Source organism: Ranitomeya variabilis, chromosome 7 (genome assembly GCF_051348905.1).
Source record: "Ranitomeya variabilis isolate aRanVar5 chromosome 7, aRanVar5.hap1, whole genome shotgun sequence".
In the NCBI taxonomy this organism is placed as follows: Eukaryota; Metazoa; Chordata; class Amphibia; order Anura; family Dendrobatidae; genus Ranitomeya; species Ranitomeya variabilis.
Window position 1 is genome coordinate 181,204,318 of NC_135238.1, and position 19,944 is coordinate 181,224,261.

Below are 19,944 nucleotides of genomic sequence, written 5' to 3' on the forward strand. Positions count from 1 at the left end.
ATTCCCATAAATACATTCCTTTATCTAAATAAAAAAATCAAACAATAAAAGTACCCATATTTAGTATCGCCGCGTCCGTAACGACCCCACCTATAAAACTATATCACTAGTTAACCCCTTCAGTGAACACCGTAAAAAAAAAAAAAAAAAAAACGAGGCAAAAAAACAACGCTTTATTCTCATACCGCCAAACAAAAAGTAGAATAACACGCGATCAAAAAGATGGATATAAATAATCATGGTACCGATGCAAACGTCATCTTGTCTCGCAAAAAGCGAGCCGCCATATAGCACCATCAGCGAAAAAATAAAAAAGTTATAGTCCTCAGAATAAAGCGATGCCAAAATAATTATTTTTTTCTATAAAATTGTTTTTATCGTATAAAAGCGCCAAAACATTAAAAAATGATATAAATGAGATATCGCTGTAATCGTACAGACCCGAAGAATAAAACTGCTTTATCAATTTTACCAAACGCGGAACAGTATAAACGCCTCCCCCAAAAGAAATTCATGAATAGCTGGTTTTTGGTCATTCTGCCTCACAAAAATCGGAATAAATAGCGATCAAAAAATCTCCTGTGCCCAAGCATGTTACCAATAAAAACGTCAACTCGTTCCGCAAAAAACAAGACCTCACATGACTCTGTGGACTCAAATATGGAAAAATTATAGCTCTCAAAATGTGGTAACGCCAAAAATATTTTTTGCAATAAAAAGCTTCTTTCAGTGGGTGACAGCTGCCAATCATAAAAATCCGCTAAAAAACCCGCTATAAAAGTAAATCAAAGCCCCCTTCATCACCACCTTAGTTAGGGAAAAAAAAGAAAAATGTATTTATTTCCATTTTACCATTAGGGTTAGGGCTAGGGTTGAGGGTTAGGGCTACAGTTAGGGTTGGGCCTAAAGTTATGGTTAGGGTTGGGGCTAAAGTTAGGGTTAGGGTTTGGATTACATCTACGGTTGGGAATAGGGTTGGGATTAGGGTTAGGGGTGTGTCTGGGTTAGAGGTGTGGTTAGGGTTACCGTTGGGATTAGGGTTAGGGGTGTGTTTGGATTAGAGTTTCAGTTATAATTGGGGGGTTTCCACTGTTTAGGCACATCAGGGGCTCTCCAAACGCGACATGGCGTCCGATCTCAATTTCAGCCAATTCTGCGTTGAAAAAGTAAAACAGTGCTCCTTCCCTTCCGAGCTCTCCCGTGCGCCCAAACAGGGGTTTACCCCAACATATGGGGTATCAGCGTACTCGGAACACATTGGAGAACAACTTTTGGGGTCCAATTTCTCCTGTTACCCTTGGGAAAATACAAAACTGGGGGCTAAAAATAATTTTTGTGGAAAAAAAATATTTTTTATTTGCATGGCTCTGCGTTATAAACTGTAGTGAAATACTTGGGGGTTCAAAGTTCTCACAACACATCTAGATAAGTTCCTTAGGGGGTCTACTTTCCAAAATGGTGTCACTTGTGAGGGGGTTCAATGTTTAGGCACATAAGTGGCTCTCCAAACGCAACATGGCGTCCCACCTCAATTCCTGTCAATTTTGCATTGAAAAGTCAAACGGCGCTCCTTCCCTTCCGAGCTCTCCCATGCGCCCAAACAGTGGTTTACCCCCACATATGGGGTATCAGCGTACTCAGAACAAATTGTACAACAACATTTGGGGTCGAATTTCTTCTTACCCTTGGGAAAATAAAAAATTGGGGGCGAAAAGTTCATTTTTGTGAAAAAATATGATTTTTTATTTTTACGGTTCTGCATTATAAACTTCTGTGAAGCACTTGGTGAGTCAAAGTGCTCACCACACTTCTAGATAAGCTCCTTAGGGGGTCTACTTTCAAAATGGTGTCACTTGTGGGGGGTTTCAATGTTTAGGCATATCAGGGGCTCTCCAAACGCAACATGGCGTCCCATCTCAATTCCAGTCAATTTTGCATTGAAAAGTCAAATGGCGCTCCTTCACTTCCGAGCTCTGTCATGCGCCCAAACAGTGGTTTACCCCCACATATGGGGTATCGGCGTACTCAGGACAAATTGTACAACATCTTTTGGGGTCCATTTTCTCCTGTTACCCTTGGTAAAATAAAACAAATTGGAGCTGAAGTAAATTTTGTGTGAAAAAAAAGTTAAATGCTCATTTTTATTTAAACATTCCAAAAATTCCTGTGAAACACCTTCAACTTCTTGAATGTGGTTTTGAGCACCTTGAGGGGTGCAGTTTTTAGAATGGTGTCACACTTGGGTATTTTCTATCATATAGACCCCTCAAATTGACTTCAAATGAGATGTGGTCCCTAAAAAAAAAAAAAAAAAATGGTGTTGTGAAAATGAGAAATTGCTGGTCAAATTTTAACCCTTATAACTCCCTAACAAAAAAAAATTTTGGTTCCAAAATTGTGCTGATGTAAAGTAGACATGTGGGAAATGTTACTTATTAAGTATTTTGTGTGACATATCACTGTGATTTAATTGCATACAAATTAAAAGTTGGAAAATTGCAAAATTTTCAAAATTTTCGCCAAATTTCCATTTTTTTCACAAATAAACGCAGGTAATATCAAAGAAATTTTACCACTATCATGAAGTACAATATGTCACGAGAAAACAATGTCAGAATCACCGGGATCCGTTGAAGCGTTCCAGAGTTATAACCTCATAAAGGGACAGTGGTCAGAATTGTAAAAATTGGCCCGGTCCATAACGTGCAAAGCACCCTTGGGGGTGAAGGGGTTAAGGACATACACCAACATTGTACCATATTTATATTAGCCATACTTGTCTTTCAGTTTGTTATTATCAATATTTCCTATGATACCACAGTGGACATAAAACCATATACCTAGTTATCAGCAAGCTACCTACACTAGGTATGTTTTCCTATACAACTCCCATTTATCTCATGCTGATCCCCTCTTTCCTTAGGGTACCGTCTCACAAAACGATTTACCAACGATCACGACCAGCGATACGACCTGGCCGTGATCGTTGGTAAGTCGTTGTGTGGTCGCTGGGGAGCTGTCACACAGACAGCTCTCCAGCGACCAACGATGCCGAGGTCCCCGGGTAACCAGGGTAAACATCGGGTTACTAAGCGCAGGGCCGCTGTGCTCTGCTTTCACTTTACGGCCGGCAGTCAGTCAGTGCGGGAACCAGACGGCAAGGGACCTGACGGACACCGGAATGTGAGTATGTACTGTTTGTTTTTTTTTTACATTTACGACGGTAACCAGGGTAAACATCGGGTTACTAAGCGCGGCCCTGCGCTTAGTAACCCGATGTTTACCCTGGTTACAAGCGAACGCATCGTTGGTTCGGTGTCACACACACCGATCCAGCGATGACAGCGGGAGATCCAGCGACGAAAGAAAGTTCCAAACGATCTGCTACGACGTACGATTCCCAGCGGGGTCCCTGATCGCTGCTGCGTGTCAGACACAGCGATATCGTATGGATATCGCTGGAACGTCACGGATCGTGCCATCGTATCGACAAAAGTGCCACTGTGAGACGGTACCCTTAGCCATTCCTTAATAGCTATATCTATATTTTATCACAGTTGCAGTGTTTTTCCAAACCTGGAACACCAGGCCCATATACGATACTCTTCTTTGATATCTTACTCGGTCAGTACCCCATGGTTTGTGCTCCTTCTTTTTCCTTTATTCGTTGAACTGTACACCGTACTATACAGTCTCTGTTACCATTATAGGGCTATTACCATACCCAGACAGGTCCACTCGAAACCATAATCTGGGACCTACTCCATAATTAGAGACATCCTCCATCCCTGTTACATAAGCAGTCGGGTATGTAAAAAGATGTTACTTACCTATTCCTCACCTCTCCTACCCTCTTATCCATCACATATTGCACATTAATTATGAGGTTTATCCTTATGTTTTATTTTTGACTTATTGTCTTTTTGTATATTTACAATTGTTTGTATTCTGTTATGCATTTGCAATGCAGTTTACTGAAGAAAGTCTAATGTTTGACCGAAACGTTTAATTTGGACTGCCATCTGAATAAGGCCGGCCTCACACTAGTGAGTTTTACGGACGTATGAGCGCAGAAAATACACCCGTAAAATACGCATAACACACGACCCAATGATTCCCTATGTCCCAGCTCCTATCAGCCGTATTTTACCGATCCATGTTATACGGTTTGTACAGCCGTAGAAAATCGCAGCATGCTGCGTTTGTCACCGTATTGCGCAAAAATTTTTTTAAAAAAAGCCAATGCAAGTCTATGGGGGCGAGAAAAATACGGATTACACACGGACCAGCAGTGTGACTTGCGAGAAATACGCAGCGCTGTTAGTGAAAAGCCGGTAATTCAATTGCCGGCTTTTCATTTCTCCTTCACAAACCCGACAGGATATGAGACATGGTTTACATACAGTAAACCATCTCCTATCCCTTTTTTTTTTTTGCATATTCCACACTACTAATGTTAGTAGTGTGTATGTGCAAAATTTGGGCGCTGTAGCTTGTAAAATAAAGGGTTAAATCGAGGAAAAAATTGGCGTGGGCTCCCGCGCAATTTTCTCCGCCAGAGTGGTAAAGCCAGTGATTGAGGGCAGATATTAATAGCCTAGAGAGGGTCCATGGTTATTTGCCCCCCTTGCTACAAACATCTGCCCCCAGCCACCCCAGAAAAGGCACATCTGGAAGATGCGCCTATTCTGGCACTTGGCCACTCTCTTCCCACTCCCTTGTAGCGGTGGGATATGGGGTAATGAAGGGTTAATGTCACCTTGCTATTGTAAGGTGACATTAAGCCAGATTAATAATGGAGAGGCGTCAATTATGACACCTTTCCATTATTAATCCAATAGTACTGAATGGTTAATAAAACACACACACACACACATTACAAAGTATTTTAATGAAATAAAGACACAGGGTGTTGTAATATTTTATTAGACTCTTAATCCACCTGAAGACCTTCATTACCCCATATCCCACTGCTACACAGGAATGGGAAGAGAGAGGCCAAGTGCCAGAATAGGCGCATCTTCCAGATGTGCCTTCTCTGGGGTGGCTGGGGGCAGATGTTTGTAGCCAGGGGGGCCAATAACCATGGACCCTCTCTAGGCTATTAATATCTGCCCTCAGTCACTGACTTCACCACTCTGGCGGAGAAAATTGAGCGGGAGCCCACGCCAATTTTTTCCGCCATTTAACCCTTTATTTTAGCAGCTACAGCGGCCAAATTTTGCACATACACACTACTAACATTAGTAGTGTGGAATATGCAAAAAAAAAAAAAAAAAGGGATATGAGATGGTTTACTGTATGTAAACCATGTCTCATATCATGTCGGGTCTGGGAAGGAGAAATGAAGAGCCGGCAATTGAATTACCGGCTTTTCACATACATCGTGCTGAATTAAATATATATATATATACACATACACACTGTATATATATGTTTTACCGAACATTTGAGCACATAAATCCATTAGATGTCGGTTTTGCAAGCCTGGGAGAAAATGTCGCAGTACGGATGCCATACGGATTACATACGGAGGATGCCATGCGCAAAATACGCTGACACACCCTGCCTACGGATCACTATTTTGGGGACTTTTCTGCGTATTACGGCCGTAAAATACGGACCGTATTTTGATACGCTGAGTGTGAGGCCGGCCTAAAAATCATCACCATTTACTAAGTTGAGTGCCAAGTTACTTATCTATTATATAGCCCCTACAGACTCATCACTGACTGATGGCCTACCAGAACGGGGTTTCTCCACCAAACTGCCGGTTTCCTTCAACTGCTTATCCCTATTCCCATGTCTTGTCGCTTCGTTATAAATGCACTGATATTCACGTAGCACATTGGGCACTGATTCGAATTTAGCGAGCCACAGAACACATTGAACTGTCCTCTGTACCATCCACATCTTGACTGGCATGGAAAACCACACAGCTGGCATAAGCTTGTGGTTGCATAATATCACAGACCTGGCAGTGTATTGATTAGAGTTCAGTTTATCAGGGGGTTAATCTGACTGGGGGCTCAGCAACCGCTTAAATGAGTTTGTGTTTGATTGGTTCTTGTTATCTCTCCTCATGAACAGGTCTGATATGATTGGGCCAGAGAAAGGGCACCAAAATGTAAACTATAGATAGATCCTGTCACTGGTTAAAAGTGCACCATGACTTTACGGACACACTGTATTATGCTCAACTGCGGGGCAGTCCGGTGTCACTGGTCTTCATCTGGCTCCTGTGCAGTCGTACTTCTCTGCCCTGACAAGGGCTGAGTAAAGTACTGAAGTGCGCATGCAGCCGGGGGGTTCTTTGACCTTACCCGGCTGCAAATTCTGAATATGTGCACATACTTTAAAGCTTATGAATTTTTTTAATATTCTTAAGGCCAATTACAACCCATGTTTATAATTTAATATCTTATGTTTACTTAATTCCAGTGTAATATTTCCAAACTTCTCAAAATCTGAATCTCTCGAAAGATTAAGACCAGTATAAACCACCACATGCAGTCCGTAAAAAAAAAAATAAATAAAAAATAAAAAAACCCACAAGAATATTTCTATGAATTGAATTTCTGTTGCACCAAAAAGTACAAAAACTCAGAACAGTCAAGAGTGACAGCAAATAAATGTTTATTTAGTTAAATCTCACTCTCGCCCCTCACAAAGCAGCAGCACAGATTCAGTAGACTTCTTTGCTTCATCCAACAGCTGGAAAATCTTCTTCTGAGTCTAAGGGAAATAAACAAACAAAAAAAAAATATATGGGTATCAGTTTCTGTAGACAAGTGCATACAAAAATACCACTTACCGTAGGTGGGAATTCATCAAGAGTCCGGTTTTGTATGCCAGCGTTAGTAACTTTAGAGCATCTTTGGGCGCCACAAACTGAAATAGTCACCAAGCACAAGCTAAAATAGATTTCTGCCAATTTCTGAAATAAATTATCAGGAATTGTTCAGGGTTGTGCAATTATCTGCAACTTTTATGCCAGGAAAGGAATGTAATTACCTTGATGTGTTCCCTACATCGTATGCACCTGAGGGAACATTCTTGAGACGTTACTGTTATTCCATATTGAGGTTCAAAACTCTTTGCTGATCAATTTCAAAGGTTTACTGCCAATTATATTACATATTAAGATATCTCTGCAACATTTTACACCATTAAGGGGGTTGTCCAGTCTATATAGGAGCACAAGTTGGTACACTAAGTCCTCTGCTCTAATTAGATATATACCGGTGATGATTGCCCTTAAACCAAGGCATTAGTGACTGTCACAGCTGGTGTGAATTGCCAGCAAAAAGCTGAAAGAAACTAGTAGCAACTAACCTGCACAAATGATGTGTACTAGTGTAATGCGTGTTTTGTCACCAACTGAAAATGTATTATACCAAAACCAAACCGGTAAAAACAGACCCACAGCGGGTCATACAGTACATATAGTAGTCAGCTACAGCCAGGTTATGTACACACATCCATCCATCTATAGTAGTGCAAGACAATTCACTCAATGTCTATAGAGCCAAAAAGGGTGTAATTCCGATTTACATAAAACTAAAAGTATTTATAAGCAGCGCTTAAGAGGCAATGGTATATTCTCTGTGTATAAATATGTTATAACCTGTTTGGCAACATGGATCATGCATAAATGGTGTCCAAGTAACTAGATTTGGACTTCTGCCACTCATGAGCCAAACATGTAAGCAAGCCTGCTGTAACCAGTCCTTATTTATGTTGCCACCGATTGTAACTAGAACCAATATATAGGTCCGATTAGTACCTCAAAGTGCAAAATAGAGGTCAGTGCTGCATATCCTCAGTAGGCCGGAAAGTCCAGGAGTCAGTCGCAGCAAACTAAATTCAGGAGTCCCTGCCAGTGACCCACCCGATGTGGTGAAGAGCCGCGTGTGAGAGCAGTCGGCGTGTGACGTCACGGTGTTGCTCGTGTACGGAGACCTGGAGGGGCCATACTATCCCTTATTTACCAAGCTGTGCCCTATAGGAACTAATCACACCACCAACTGTGGTTATTGCCTCCTGCAGCTTTTAAACATGTTCCTTTGATGTTTGGACAAGTGCGGGTATCCATAGTTACTCTGTTGTCCAGTTTATGTGGCTCCGATCTCCTCGCTTACGGAAAAGCTATATTAACAAGCAGACAGCACTTCATTGAGACTGCATAAAGCTACGATTCTGAAAATGGCAATTAATGGAGGAACATGCAACCACACCGGCCCATCAGCCTTATTCAGCAGGTCTTTCTCTGCTCAAAAGGTCCCACGTCCTATTTCTTCCTCTACTGGCACCCAAGATCTATGGCTCGGAACCACCCACTAGTCCCACAAACTTAGCCCTGTATAGGTCAGTTACTTTCAGCGTTTAGCAAGCTCCGGGTGTCTTGTGACAAGTCGTTCTGTCCAGAGACCTCTTAAAGGTGGGAGGCCATGGTCTCATCTTCGGTCAGCTGTAGGCTGCACTACTCCCTAGTTCCTTAGTCTCCTTTTGGTAGTTCACCCAACAGCAGCACTGCTCACAGCCATACACTATACAGACACCGCGATTGGCGTCTTCAGGGTTATGAACCCGACAGTCCAGTCCACACCCCTTACATTGGTATACTGTATGTAGCTTTTGGTTGTCTTCTATACTGCACGCATTTTTCATTAGCTTTTGAGTCATCTGAACTATTCCACCAAGCCATTTTCTATGAATCCATACATTATCGCATCTTTCAATTTTGTAAACTAAATATTACACTAACGGGCAATACTTCACCAAAAAATAATAATGAGATCCAGTAATACATGTACAGGAGTACCACAAAATTATGCCCAAACACATTTGGTGAAAAAAAAGTGAATAATCCTTTAATGTATTACCTGACTTTTAAATTCATCATCCTTGATTTCACGGAGGTTTATGAGAACATTGAAATAAGCTCCAAAGACTTCGGTCTCTAAAGCTTTAGCTGCCACCTAATTAAAAAAGAATAAATCCAGTCACATCTACCAAAATAAGATGAAAGTGCAATAAAATAAAAAGCACAAAAAAAAAAACACACCACAGATAAGATTGAGGTCCTTGTTGTTAAATATCCAGATTATGAGTCAGAGGCACAGAAGCCGGATACGAATACTTGAAGCCCATATAAAATGTTGGCTAGAAAAGGTCTCTCCTGCACTAGTCTTATCCTCCAAATGGCTTCTTTATTTAGTTTAAGGTTTACCACTACCCAAAATGAAAATCAAGTAACAAAACGCTAGCAAGAGCTGCCGATTAGGACATATATATATATACACGGTTGTTCAATCTGGGGCTAAACAAGTATAATGTAAATGGGATAAGTGATAAATACAATGGATTCATTTATCACTTATCCCATTTACATTATACTTGCCTGCCATCTAGTGGCTCTTTTTACAAATTACATCTTGGGTAAGATTTCTAAGTCCTATTACAGTTGGGATTCCTTCTATTCTATTCCCTTGAGCTGATTGTTAGTAACTTCAATTGAATCGATGCCTGTTGTAAGGTAATTATTGGTGATTTTCTTGGTCTGTGTTCACTCTTGGATAATGGATTAAAAAGGGGAAACTAGGAGACGCTGTGACGTCCGCCCCCTCCTAAGCATGTCTATATAACCCCTCCAGGAGGACACCTTCCATAGGCAGACATATCATAAACCTATTTTCTCGTGTCACACCCTGACTCTTTTGGAGGTCCCATTTTTTCCCCATCTCCCTGTCTTTTTACTATAAAATATTTTGTTTTAAGTATTATGCTAATAGAGGAAAAAAGTTTGCATTCACTACCTCTTGCGTCATTTCATACCTTAATAGGTAAACTTATATAATTATGTACAATTGAAGTGCTATTGCCAATTGAATTTTGGATCATGGATTAACCTTTTATTTCCCAGCCTTGAAGAACAGGCCATGAAAACTGAAATTTCTGCAAGTAAATATCCAAAAATGCACCCTAGATGCAGTTAGGTCCAAAATATGAAAATAATCTAATACAAACGCATAACCCCCTAAGAATGGACCCAATACAGGAGGTATTGGGTCTCAAAAGTGTTTAAAAAAAAAAAATTATATACACACTTTATGCACCCCCAGTTATTAACCCTTTACTATACTGTGCGGTCAGTACACAGACCGGTTTTGTGCTACAGTAGTAATCATTTATACTCACTTCTGTTGTTGTTCTTCAGTGTCTTTGGGAAGCTTTAGTGCAGCCTGCAGAGGGGAACACCAAGAGGGAAAGTCGAAATTAGGTCGTAATAGATGAGAAGAAAATAAAAGACGTAATGGAGTTGGGTATTGGAGGGTAAAACAGAGCTAAAGTCAAAATCTAGTTAAAAATAAAATTACCATATAGCTTCCAAATGCATTGGAGTCCGAGTCTACGAGAGCCAGCAACTGACCGACTGCATGATGAAAAGAGGGAATCAACTCCCTCATCGCTCCATCCAAAGATTCAAATTGACGTTTTCCGTAAGTCATCTGCCCCACCATACATCCTAGTGCTGCTCCCTAAAATGAGAATGTGACCCAAACTGCAACATTACAATTATCCAGCAAACAAGAATGTGATTTCATTAAAAAAAAAAAAAAAAAAAAGTGGTCTCCTTTCAAAATTATTATGCAACTTACCTGCTAGTTAAATGCCTCTATTGTGTAAAAGTAATTGCCACAGAGGTGCAAACCACTGAGAAGACGTGTCAGATTCATTATGTGACGTATGCCACTTAATGAATTTGGCGCATTGTACTCCAGTGAGCTCTTAATTAAGACCGAATCGCGAAGATTCATCCAATGTTGTAGATTTATTTATTTAATACACTTGTGTGAACTTGCTCTTAGATGGACACCAACTTGGTTTATACCTTCACTACCACATACAGCTAAAATATAGGTGTATTTCTAACCCACAAAGATGACAGTGGTATAGGTCCATCTATGTGCCAAGTCTATAGTATGCTAGAAGTAAGGGTATAAGCAAAATGAAACGTTAAGTAATCATGGAGAGGTAGATTATCAGTGTTCGAAATAAAAAAATATATATAAAACACACACAACAGATTAATTACAATTCAGAATGTTGCGAAGCGACACGCATCAATGGATTTTGCCTTGGAATATTGGTTCATTGAGTGGTACAGGGAACAAAGTACCATGGTGAATCCAGATAGAAAACCCATCTTTGTATTTTGCGCTCTTTAAGGAATTAATACTAGACAGATTCACTAAAAAAAAAAAAAAAAAAAAAAAATTTTAAGGAAGGCGGTTTCCCAGTTGATGCTTTACATGCCATCTACACTGGTTAGCAGTAGTGGAGTATGTCAGCATAGCTCCATCAACTGTATAGTGGCTACTGCACATCTCCCCCTTGATTAAGAGTGGGGTCATGCAGTGCACAGCGATGGCCACTACACCATTGATGGAACCGAGCTATTCAGCCACACTACTGCCAACATCCGGCTGTCACTGGGACCTAGAAAAGCTGAACAGTGGGGGTCCAGCCCATCACCGATCTGATATTGATGACTTATCCAGGAGGGCCACGTTCACCATTTTACATCCGGATTTGTAAACCAAAATCAGGAGTGGAACAATCAGAGAAAAGTAGAACATAAACAAGTCACCTCTTCTGTATTTATCACCAATTGACCAGATACTGAACATGGCCTTAGGATAGGTCATCAATATAAAAAGTGGTGGAGTGACCTTTAAAAAAAGTTTTGTAAAATTGGAATTTGTGTTTGTTGTATTTTGAAAGATTGAATAAAAATGTAATCTAATTAAAGAAAAAAAGTTTGTTAAGTGCCAAACATACACAAAATGAAGCAAAAATGTTTTTGGGTCACCTGATTGTGCGTCGCTTTATTCCTACACAATAATTGCATAGAAACACATTGTATCATCTAAAATTTTCCTACCCCTGCTCTTACCATAGCCGACACGGCAGCAGACACAGAGCCACCTCCGGGGGTGGCCGTCCGCGCCCCCACACTCTGCACAAACCCTTTCAACGTCTGTGTGATAAGTGATCCAGACACGTCGTCTTGAACAAGATACCTGCGATACATAATGTGTATTCATTATCAATTACAGCTAAGAACTTTGGGGTAGAATCGGCAGAATACCGGGCGGTAGGAGGGAAGGTTCAACTTACTCTATAATTCTTTTCTGAGGTTCAAAAGGAGCCAATGAATCAAGTCCAAGTCTGTTTATAACCTTGACAAGAAGGAAAAGTATAAAAACAGTTCAGTATGTAATACAAATCTGTTGGGTTCTCATCCTAAATAATATTCAATATAGTTTACAGGGAATCTGTCAACTGGTGTTCACTACCCCATCTGAGAGCATGATGTAGGGAAAGAGACCCTGATTCCAGCGGTCACTTTATGGAGTGCAGCTGTTGTGATATAAATTTTATACGTACCTCCACTGATTAGCAGATTTTAATGTACACTGTATGTATATCGAAACTACAACACATCTTAGTAACCCACACACTGAAATCAGTGTCTCAGCCCCTTCCTTCTGACAGATTTAAAATTATGCATAAATCAAGATTTTGTTGAACAAAATTTGTGAGTAGCACATTGTATAATCTGCCCTAGAAAAGCCACAATATGGGAATGGTAATCTGTCGGAACAGGAGCTTATGAATAACTGGTCCTACATTGAAGGAAGGCGAAGATTACCAGTCGAATTTTGTGTTCTTCTTCCAATATAAACAAGTTTTCTTCTTTGATATAATATTCTGCAGAAGTTATCAAGGCTTGAAGAGGCACTAAACCCACCAACTGCGAGCCGAGAATCGGAAGACTCAACTCCTAAAGCAAGACAAAGTAGTTTAGCTAAACCAAAAAAGTACCTTGGCATCTTTGTGCGTTTCTTTATACACCTCGTGAAGAGGAGTCATTTCATAATCTAATATGTTTACAGACACTTGAGCCAGATTCTCCTCTTGCAGGTACCAGCCAATCGCCTGCACTTTTTTGAGACGTCCAGGCTGAAATAAAAGGGGAAAAAAAAAGGCATTGGAAAAGCTTTGCAATGTGCAAGTCAAGAAGAAGAGCTTTTTTTGAAAGTGCTCTGATCATGACAAGTATTCAAGTAACCACCAGTAATAATCAAATGGCAGTGTCAATGAAGAACATTTTAGCTGCAGGTCTCAGGAAATCTGGCACTAGATTTAGGCAGCCCGATTTGAGAGACTCCGACGTTAGCATTCTGTCACCTGTAATCAAGAACACACTGCAGCAGATACAGAAGAAGAGTACTACAAATATAAAACATCCTACTAGGTGACAGGCCATCAGGGTTTCTCGCACTATAGGTTAACCTGTAGTGCAAACCTGACTACAGAGTCTCCAAAATTGAAGTCAATGTGAATAAGTATGCAGAAGTACGTGCAAGACCAACATCTGGGGTCAGAATATGGGCAGAGTGGTCTCCTGAGCTAGACTCAACAGCCTCATATACGAGTGGTCAGGAAATCCACGGCTGGTCCCGATATCACCATCAGAGATCACAAAATGGTCATATAATTAACATGTTGCATCTCATTTCTAAAGCTGGGCCCTCTATTCAGAATGCAAACAATTCCATTGGATTTAGTCATACTTTACCGCGTATAGAACATTTCTGCTCACCTGACCTTTCCCGCGACCACCTTCTCTGATGTTAAGCGCTATACGATGAGCAAGCTCCTTTGTAGTTAGTAGGTTTATATTGTACGCTATGAGAAATTTCCGGGCTCCCGACACAGTTGCCCCCCAACTTGGAACAAAAACTGGCTCCCCATAATCTGGTTTCCATTCTGTATTGTGCAACTAGAGGAGAAAAAAAAAAAAAAAAAAAAAAAGAAGTTAAAGTAAACTCGAGATCAGTCTGAATTACATGAAAGATCACCAATGGCAGCACATCGTTCTGTGTAAACAGGACCTGCGTTCCTTAAAATATTGGCAGCCTGTGCACACAGAATCATCCATTAGTGAGCGTTCTGTGCACATCTGAATTGAGGTTGGTCACTGTTGCTTTTTAAAAATGCCAAAGACAAGATTTTGTTATTCACACAACCTGTAAATCAACATAATGTACAGTGAGACCCATATTCTAGGGCTATATCACTTACTGAGCTGATAGCTGTAGTTTTGAAAAAAAAAAAAAACGCTATTTTATCAGCAGGAGATTATCACAAGAGGACTTGTAAACCTGCTGCCAGGTAGTCCTCCATGTTCATGAGCTCTGTATAACCCCACCACTATGCACAGTGTACACAGAAAGGAAGCTGACAATCAGTGGTGTAAATGAGGTTATACAGAGCTCACGAATATGGAGGACTACATGGCAGCAGGTTTACTAGTCCTCTTGTGATAAAATCACTATTTTATCAGCAGGAGATTATCAAATCTACAGCAAGCAGCCCAGTAAGTGGCATCACTGGAATCAGAGGTGACAAAAATCTGATGGAAAATCACCTATTATCGTAAAGGCCCCCATTAAAATTGACCCGCAATTGAAGATACAACAAGACTGATAAAACATTGGTCATGACTTATTGTAGTGAACATATCTAAAATAACTTCCTATTGTACATATACAGCTACCTACACAAATGATAAATATGCTACATGGTAAAGAGAAAGAAAATTAAAGATTTGTAGCCATATAATATACCTTGGTGGGAAGAGCTTCATACTCTCCAGCTCTCACAGCGGGGAGAGTCCTTCGATTCTCAGTGCGTGCAGCCTCTGCATAAAGATACACTAAAATAAAAAGGAGAAAAAAAAAAAGTTTGATAGTTTAGTAGACAAGTGCACTGAAATTACTCATTAATATACTGTAGCAACAGGCTGTAGACATGGGGGAAGAAATACAAAAACATCTGAGAGAAGTTTGGAAAGAAACTGGGGAGAACATATAAAACACATACTGATCGGGATTGTGGGCCCCAATGGGGACAGGGATAATGTCTGCAAATGTAAAGGGAGATGGAATTTATGAAGCTAAGCTAAGATCAGTATATTAGAATTTATTGCTGAAACCAAATATTCCATTAACATTCTCTTGCAAGTTACAGTATTTTTTTTTTTTTTTTTTAATTATAAGACGCACTTTTTTTCCCCAAAATTTTTTTGGGGAAAATGGGGGTGCGTCGTATGGTCACAATATACTTACAAATCCTGTGGCGGTGGCAGCGGTCCCGATGCAGCCTCCCTTCCAAGGCTGGTGCGGCTGGGGTCTGTGGTGTGGTGGGCTGTGCAGTGCTCCAGGGCAGTGGCAGCGGCTCTCTGCTCCTTGGGGGGCTCCGCTGGCATTTCGTCAAAGCCCAGAGGCCCCCGGAAGATGGCCGCCAAGCCGGAGCACACTCAGATTCAAATTTTGGCAACGAGATCTCGTCCCGAGATCTGAATCTGAGCGTGCGCCGGCCATGTTCCCGGAGGCCACCACAACATGACATTAATGGATGAGCGGGGGCCTCCGGGCTTTGACAAAATGCCGGCGGAGCACAGAGAGCCACAGCCCCTGAGCACACAGCCACCACCCCTGACGCACAGAACCAGCCTGGGATTTCCCGGAGGCCACCGCACCAGCCTGGACCACCGAATGACCCCTGTGACCACTCCCCCCACTCCCCCACCTGTGCCCATCCCCTCACTGGTAAGCTACATTCAGACTGTAAGACGGACCCCCATTTGACACATTTCCCCCCCCCTCCCCCATTTTCCTTCTGAAAATTTGGGGTGCGTCTTATGGTCCTGTGCATCTTATAGTCTGAAAAATACGGTAACCATTTCCTACTAAAATGTCTTCACTAGTCCCTAGATGCCGTCACATGTAACCCACACATGCTCTTATCCGGAACGTCTCCAGTTTCCCCTTCTTTGAATTATACGATTTGCCATTCTTACCCCTCTAACAGGCATCAGCTCCCAACAGGATTCTACTATGGCCCAATGGTCGCCTCACCTGCTGAGCTTGCCACTCTTGGCTGAAATTCAATTATCCATTTCCTATCTACATTTGGAGTGCCCACCAGGGCCGTGGGGTACTCGGGCCGGGTTGGACAGTTCGTCGGGGGTTGTTGTCACAGTAGCAGTGACCCGGTCCATGGCCCTGGGCGTCCAATAAAATGGGAATGAAGGGGGAATAAAGTTTATAGGATATTAGTTTGTGACGCCACCCGTGGTGTTCAGCAATAAAGAAATGGCCGATGCTGCAGTTCAGGTCCACTGGGGGCAGTTGGTGACGCCTCAGAGATGTTCCAGCTCTCCACGGGTAGAGCTAGGCCCCAGGGCAGTTAAAGTCAATGATAGTGAATGTTGTAGTGCAGGGCAGGTGACGTAGTAAATAATTCTGAGGACACAGCAGGGTGGAGTCTTCACAGTTCTTAGGTACAGTCCCCAGGAGGGTGCTGTGTCCTCCGAGTCCGTGATCCAGCCAGCTCTCAGGTAATTTGTGGTTCACTTTTCCTGAGACTCCCTTTCTTATGCTCCTTCCCTGGCATCATTTTGAGCTGGCTTCGCCCTCCTGCCCTGCGCCTCATACAGTGTTCCAAGCCAGCAGCCTCGGATCTTGTCGGCGACATTCTCCTGGTCCCCTTGATCCTATATGGCTGCCTTTTCAGTGAATGTGTGTGGATGTGGCTGGCACATACAGATACCACAGCCTCTGGCTTGCTAGCCGAGTCTTGTAGTTCCTCCACTAGTCTGGGGGCTGGTCCCCCCACTGCGACCTGGTCCTTCCACCCGACTACGGTCAGCATGGATTCGGGCACCCAGGGTAGATTCCTCACTTCCCTGTCCACTAGGACCCCTTCCTTCCTTCTCTCAGTAGCTTCTCGCTCCACGTCTGCTCTCCTCCACTCATTACTGACACACTCCACCTTCTAACTCTCTCTCCACCCACACCCTCTACCTAGTTCACCCTCCAGCCTGAGATGGGGCCCTCCCTCAATAGGGTCCACACCTATCCCCTGGCCGGGAGTGGTGTTGGATGCTAGTGTGGGTCTCGGGTAGTGCCCCCTCCTTACCCGAGAGCAGAGTACCACACCTCTGGCTGAGGTGCAGTACACCTCTGTGGTGACTGGACCTTCAGGGGCACCACACATTTTCTTTGTTGAGAACATATTTCTGCTGGTAAATCTGGGTTATACCTGGCAAATAACCATGGTAATACATGGGTCCGAGAGTAATTTTTCTCCTTTTTAAAAAGATCAAAATTTTGGTTGACCAATTTTGCGATGTTAAGTTGGAGGAGAAGGTATTGGTTGAAAGACTGACGAGAAGCAAATGAGGAGGGTGCCTTAAAAGGTCACCTGAATCTATTAGAGATTTTGTTTATAAAACTCCACATCGTGGAAGAATTTGCCCCACTACATCCACTTCACTAAACTTTGTATGATTATTTATAGGAATCAAAAGTTTGCACCGAAATAAGGGCTATAAACGCCCATTTCTTACCTGGGACATGCAGCTCATTCGCTAGTCTTTCAGCAAAGTGGTTGCGCAGGAAACACATTCAGCCATGGAAACAAGACAAGGAATAGACCATAAACGGGGATCACCCAAGGCAATGGATTGAATATGAAAAAAATACAATCTTTATTGAAATGCCATATATGGACATACAAAACACCACATGGAGCACACACATTAAAAACATTTAAAAATGGTCACACATAGGACCTATATACATAAACTCGGCTCACAATAGAACCCTCCCCTTCGTACGACACCTCCCACACCCTTTCTATAATAAAAGGCTGTTAATATATATAGTGTGGGACGTCTGCATGAACAGCACCAAACACATGCGATGGAATACCTATATCTTAGGGCAATAGTATTGCCCAAAAAAGGAAGTGCACCAGCGAACAAATAACTAACGTCAACAGGCTAACTTATGACATGAATGAACAGTTGCATGTGGAAAAGAAAACCCCGTTAACAATGTGGAAACAACATGGACAAAAACCATATCACATCGGCATGTATGTATGAATAATAAATTGGGTTCTGAACCACAATGATGACAAGCAACACTGCTCACTATAAGATATAACAATGTGTAATCACTAAATAGATAGTTTAGCGGTTCCACTGAATAGTGAAATCATATAGTGAAACCTTACTCATAAATTGCCACAGCCCCTGTGGTAAGGCGCATAGAAAACCTGCTGACAGAAAAAAAAAAAAAAAAAAAATCAATGGCCAAAAGGCATAAAACTGGTGTGCAAACCCAAGTGCTGTTCAGGCCCCGTACACAGTGGGGGGTGTCGACAGGAGGAGCAGAGACCCGACGCGTGTCGCCACAGCAGTGGCTTCGTCAGGGGTAGCTCCTGTGGAAATCCGGCGTCCTTATCTAGTCTAATGATTGCTTCTTACGCAGCTGCAGCTGTGTTGCTTAACAGAGGCAGACACGTACAGAGATTTCAGGGGCGGTGCTGCATACAATCGCAACCAATGAGCTTACAGGACTCCACCACTCCTCCTACCCTTGTTTTAATACACGTACTGCGGTTGCCATGGTGCCCTGAGGACGCGGCAGTCTCTCACTCATCCGCCGCGTACAATACAGGAGTCTCCTCCTACTAATTGCCGTCACACTTCCGGTCTAGTACCCATAGTTACCGGCTGTGTGCGGCAGCTGAGTGGTACTACGGCGCGTACGTACATAGACCCTTATACTCAAATCTGGTAGTCGCTACCACGGCACCTAAACAGCATGCCTATAGTGACACATACAGGGATATCAGAGGCAGTGCTGTACAAGATCACAGCTAATAAGCTGGCAGGGCTTCACCACTCCTACCTTCGTCTTAATACACGTACTGCAGTTGCCATAGTGCCCTGAGGACGCGGCGGTCTCTCACTCATCCGCCACGTATAATACAGGAGACTCCTCCTACTGATTGCCGTCACACTTCCGGTCTGGTACCCATAGTTACCGGCTGTGTGCGGCAGTTGAATGGCACTACGGCGCGTGCACACACAGACCCTTATGCTCAACTCTAGTAGTCGCTAACACGGCATTTTAACAGTATGCCTATAATACGGGAATGTCCCCAATAGCCATCATGTAGTTATTTGCCATTATCATGGAGCCCTCCGGACGCAACAAGTCCTGGCTCAGCCGCATCAGCAGATGAGCCCTAAAGCTCAATCACCCCTCCTGCCTACATTTTGCTATTTCCACATTATTTACCATGATGCCCTATAGGTGTGGTAGTTCAGAGCCAAACCATAAGGCACATAAGGGAGGGCTCCTACTACTATCCGTCGTCACACAGCCGGTTTTGTGCCCATAGCTACCGGTCGTGTGCGACAGTTGTGGAGCACTTCAATACTTGCATCCACAGACTATATTCAAGTTTGGCCAAACCTGATAATCTCTATTGCAATACAGTGGCAACCTATTTCTGTGCAAGGAGTAAATCCCTACTTATCATCATATAACCATGCCTAAAACATAGTCAGAGAGACCAGTCAAAAAGATATAATATGATGAACACTGGACTCCTAAACACCCATGTACGTAGGAGGAAGCTTGCTGATCAATAAATCATACATACATATGCTACAGAATTATGGTTGATACAACCCTCATCAAGCTTCCAACCCACATACACTAGGGGAGGACACATCATTTTAGCCCCACAGATACATTAGGGTCACTTTGCCACACATCATAAATCAGGTGACACAAGAAGCCGCTCATGAATATAGATAGGCATAGTTCCTGCACCAAATGTTTCAAGGAACAAGAGGGAAACCTAGTGAAAACTCACTCAACGAAAAAATACAAGTCTCCCGGGATACAACTAAGGTCCTCTCAGACTCGAGCCATAATGGACCCTTCAATTGCCAAAGAATGGATAAAAAACACATATTTCTGCAAGAGACTCAAATTTAATAACAGG

General features: G+C 42.4%; 1 protein-coding gene across 1 annotated transcript; it reads right to left on the reverse strand.

Moving 5' to 3' along the window:
* Nucleotides 1–6,558: 6,558 nt before the first annotated feature.
* On the reverse strand, nucleotides 6,559–18,947 carry LOC143784305 (formimidoyltransferase-cyclodeaminase-like). Its single transcript, XM_077272428.1, has 12 exons — nucleotides 18,837–18,947; nucleotides 17,486–17,511; nucleotides 14,700–14,788; nucleotides 13,673–13,852; nucleotides 12,892–13,029; nucleotides 12,719–12,850; nucleotides 12,184–12,245; nucleotides 11,960–12,086; nucleotides 10,380–10,541; nucleotides 10,201–10,244; nucleotides 8,886–8,981; nucleotides 6,559–6,735 (listed from the first exon to the last, which is right to left on the reverse strand). The coding sequence occupies exons 1-11, from the start codon at nucleotides 18,899–18,901 to the stop codon at nucleotides 8,963–8,965; spliced, it is 1,044 nt and encodes a 347-aa protein (XP_077128543.1). The 5' UTR covers nucleotides 18,902–18,947; the 3' UTR covers nucleotides 6,559–6,735; nucleotides 8,886–8,962.
* Nucleotides 18,948–19,944: the final 997 nt, after the last annotated feature.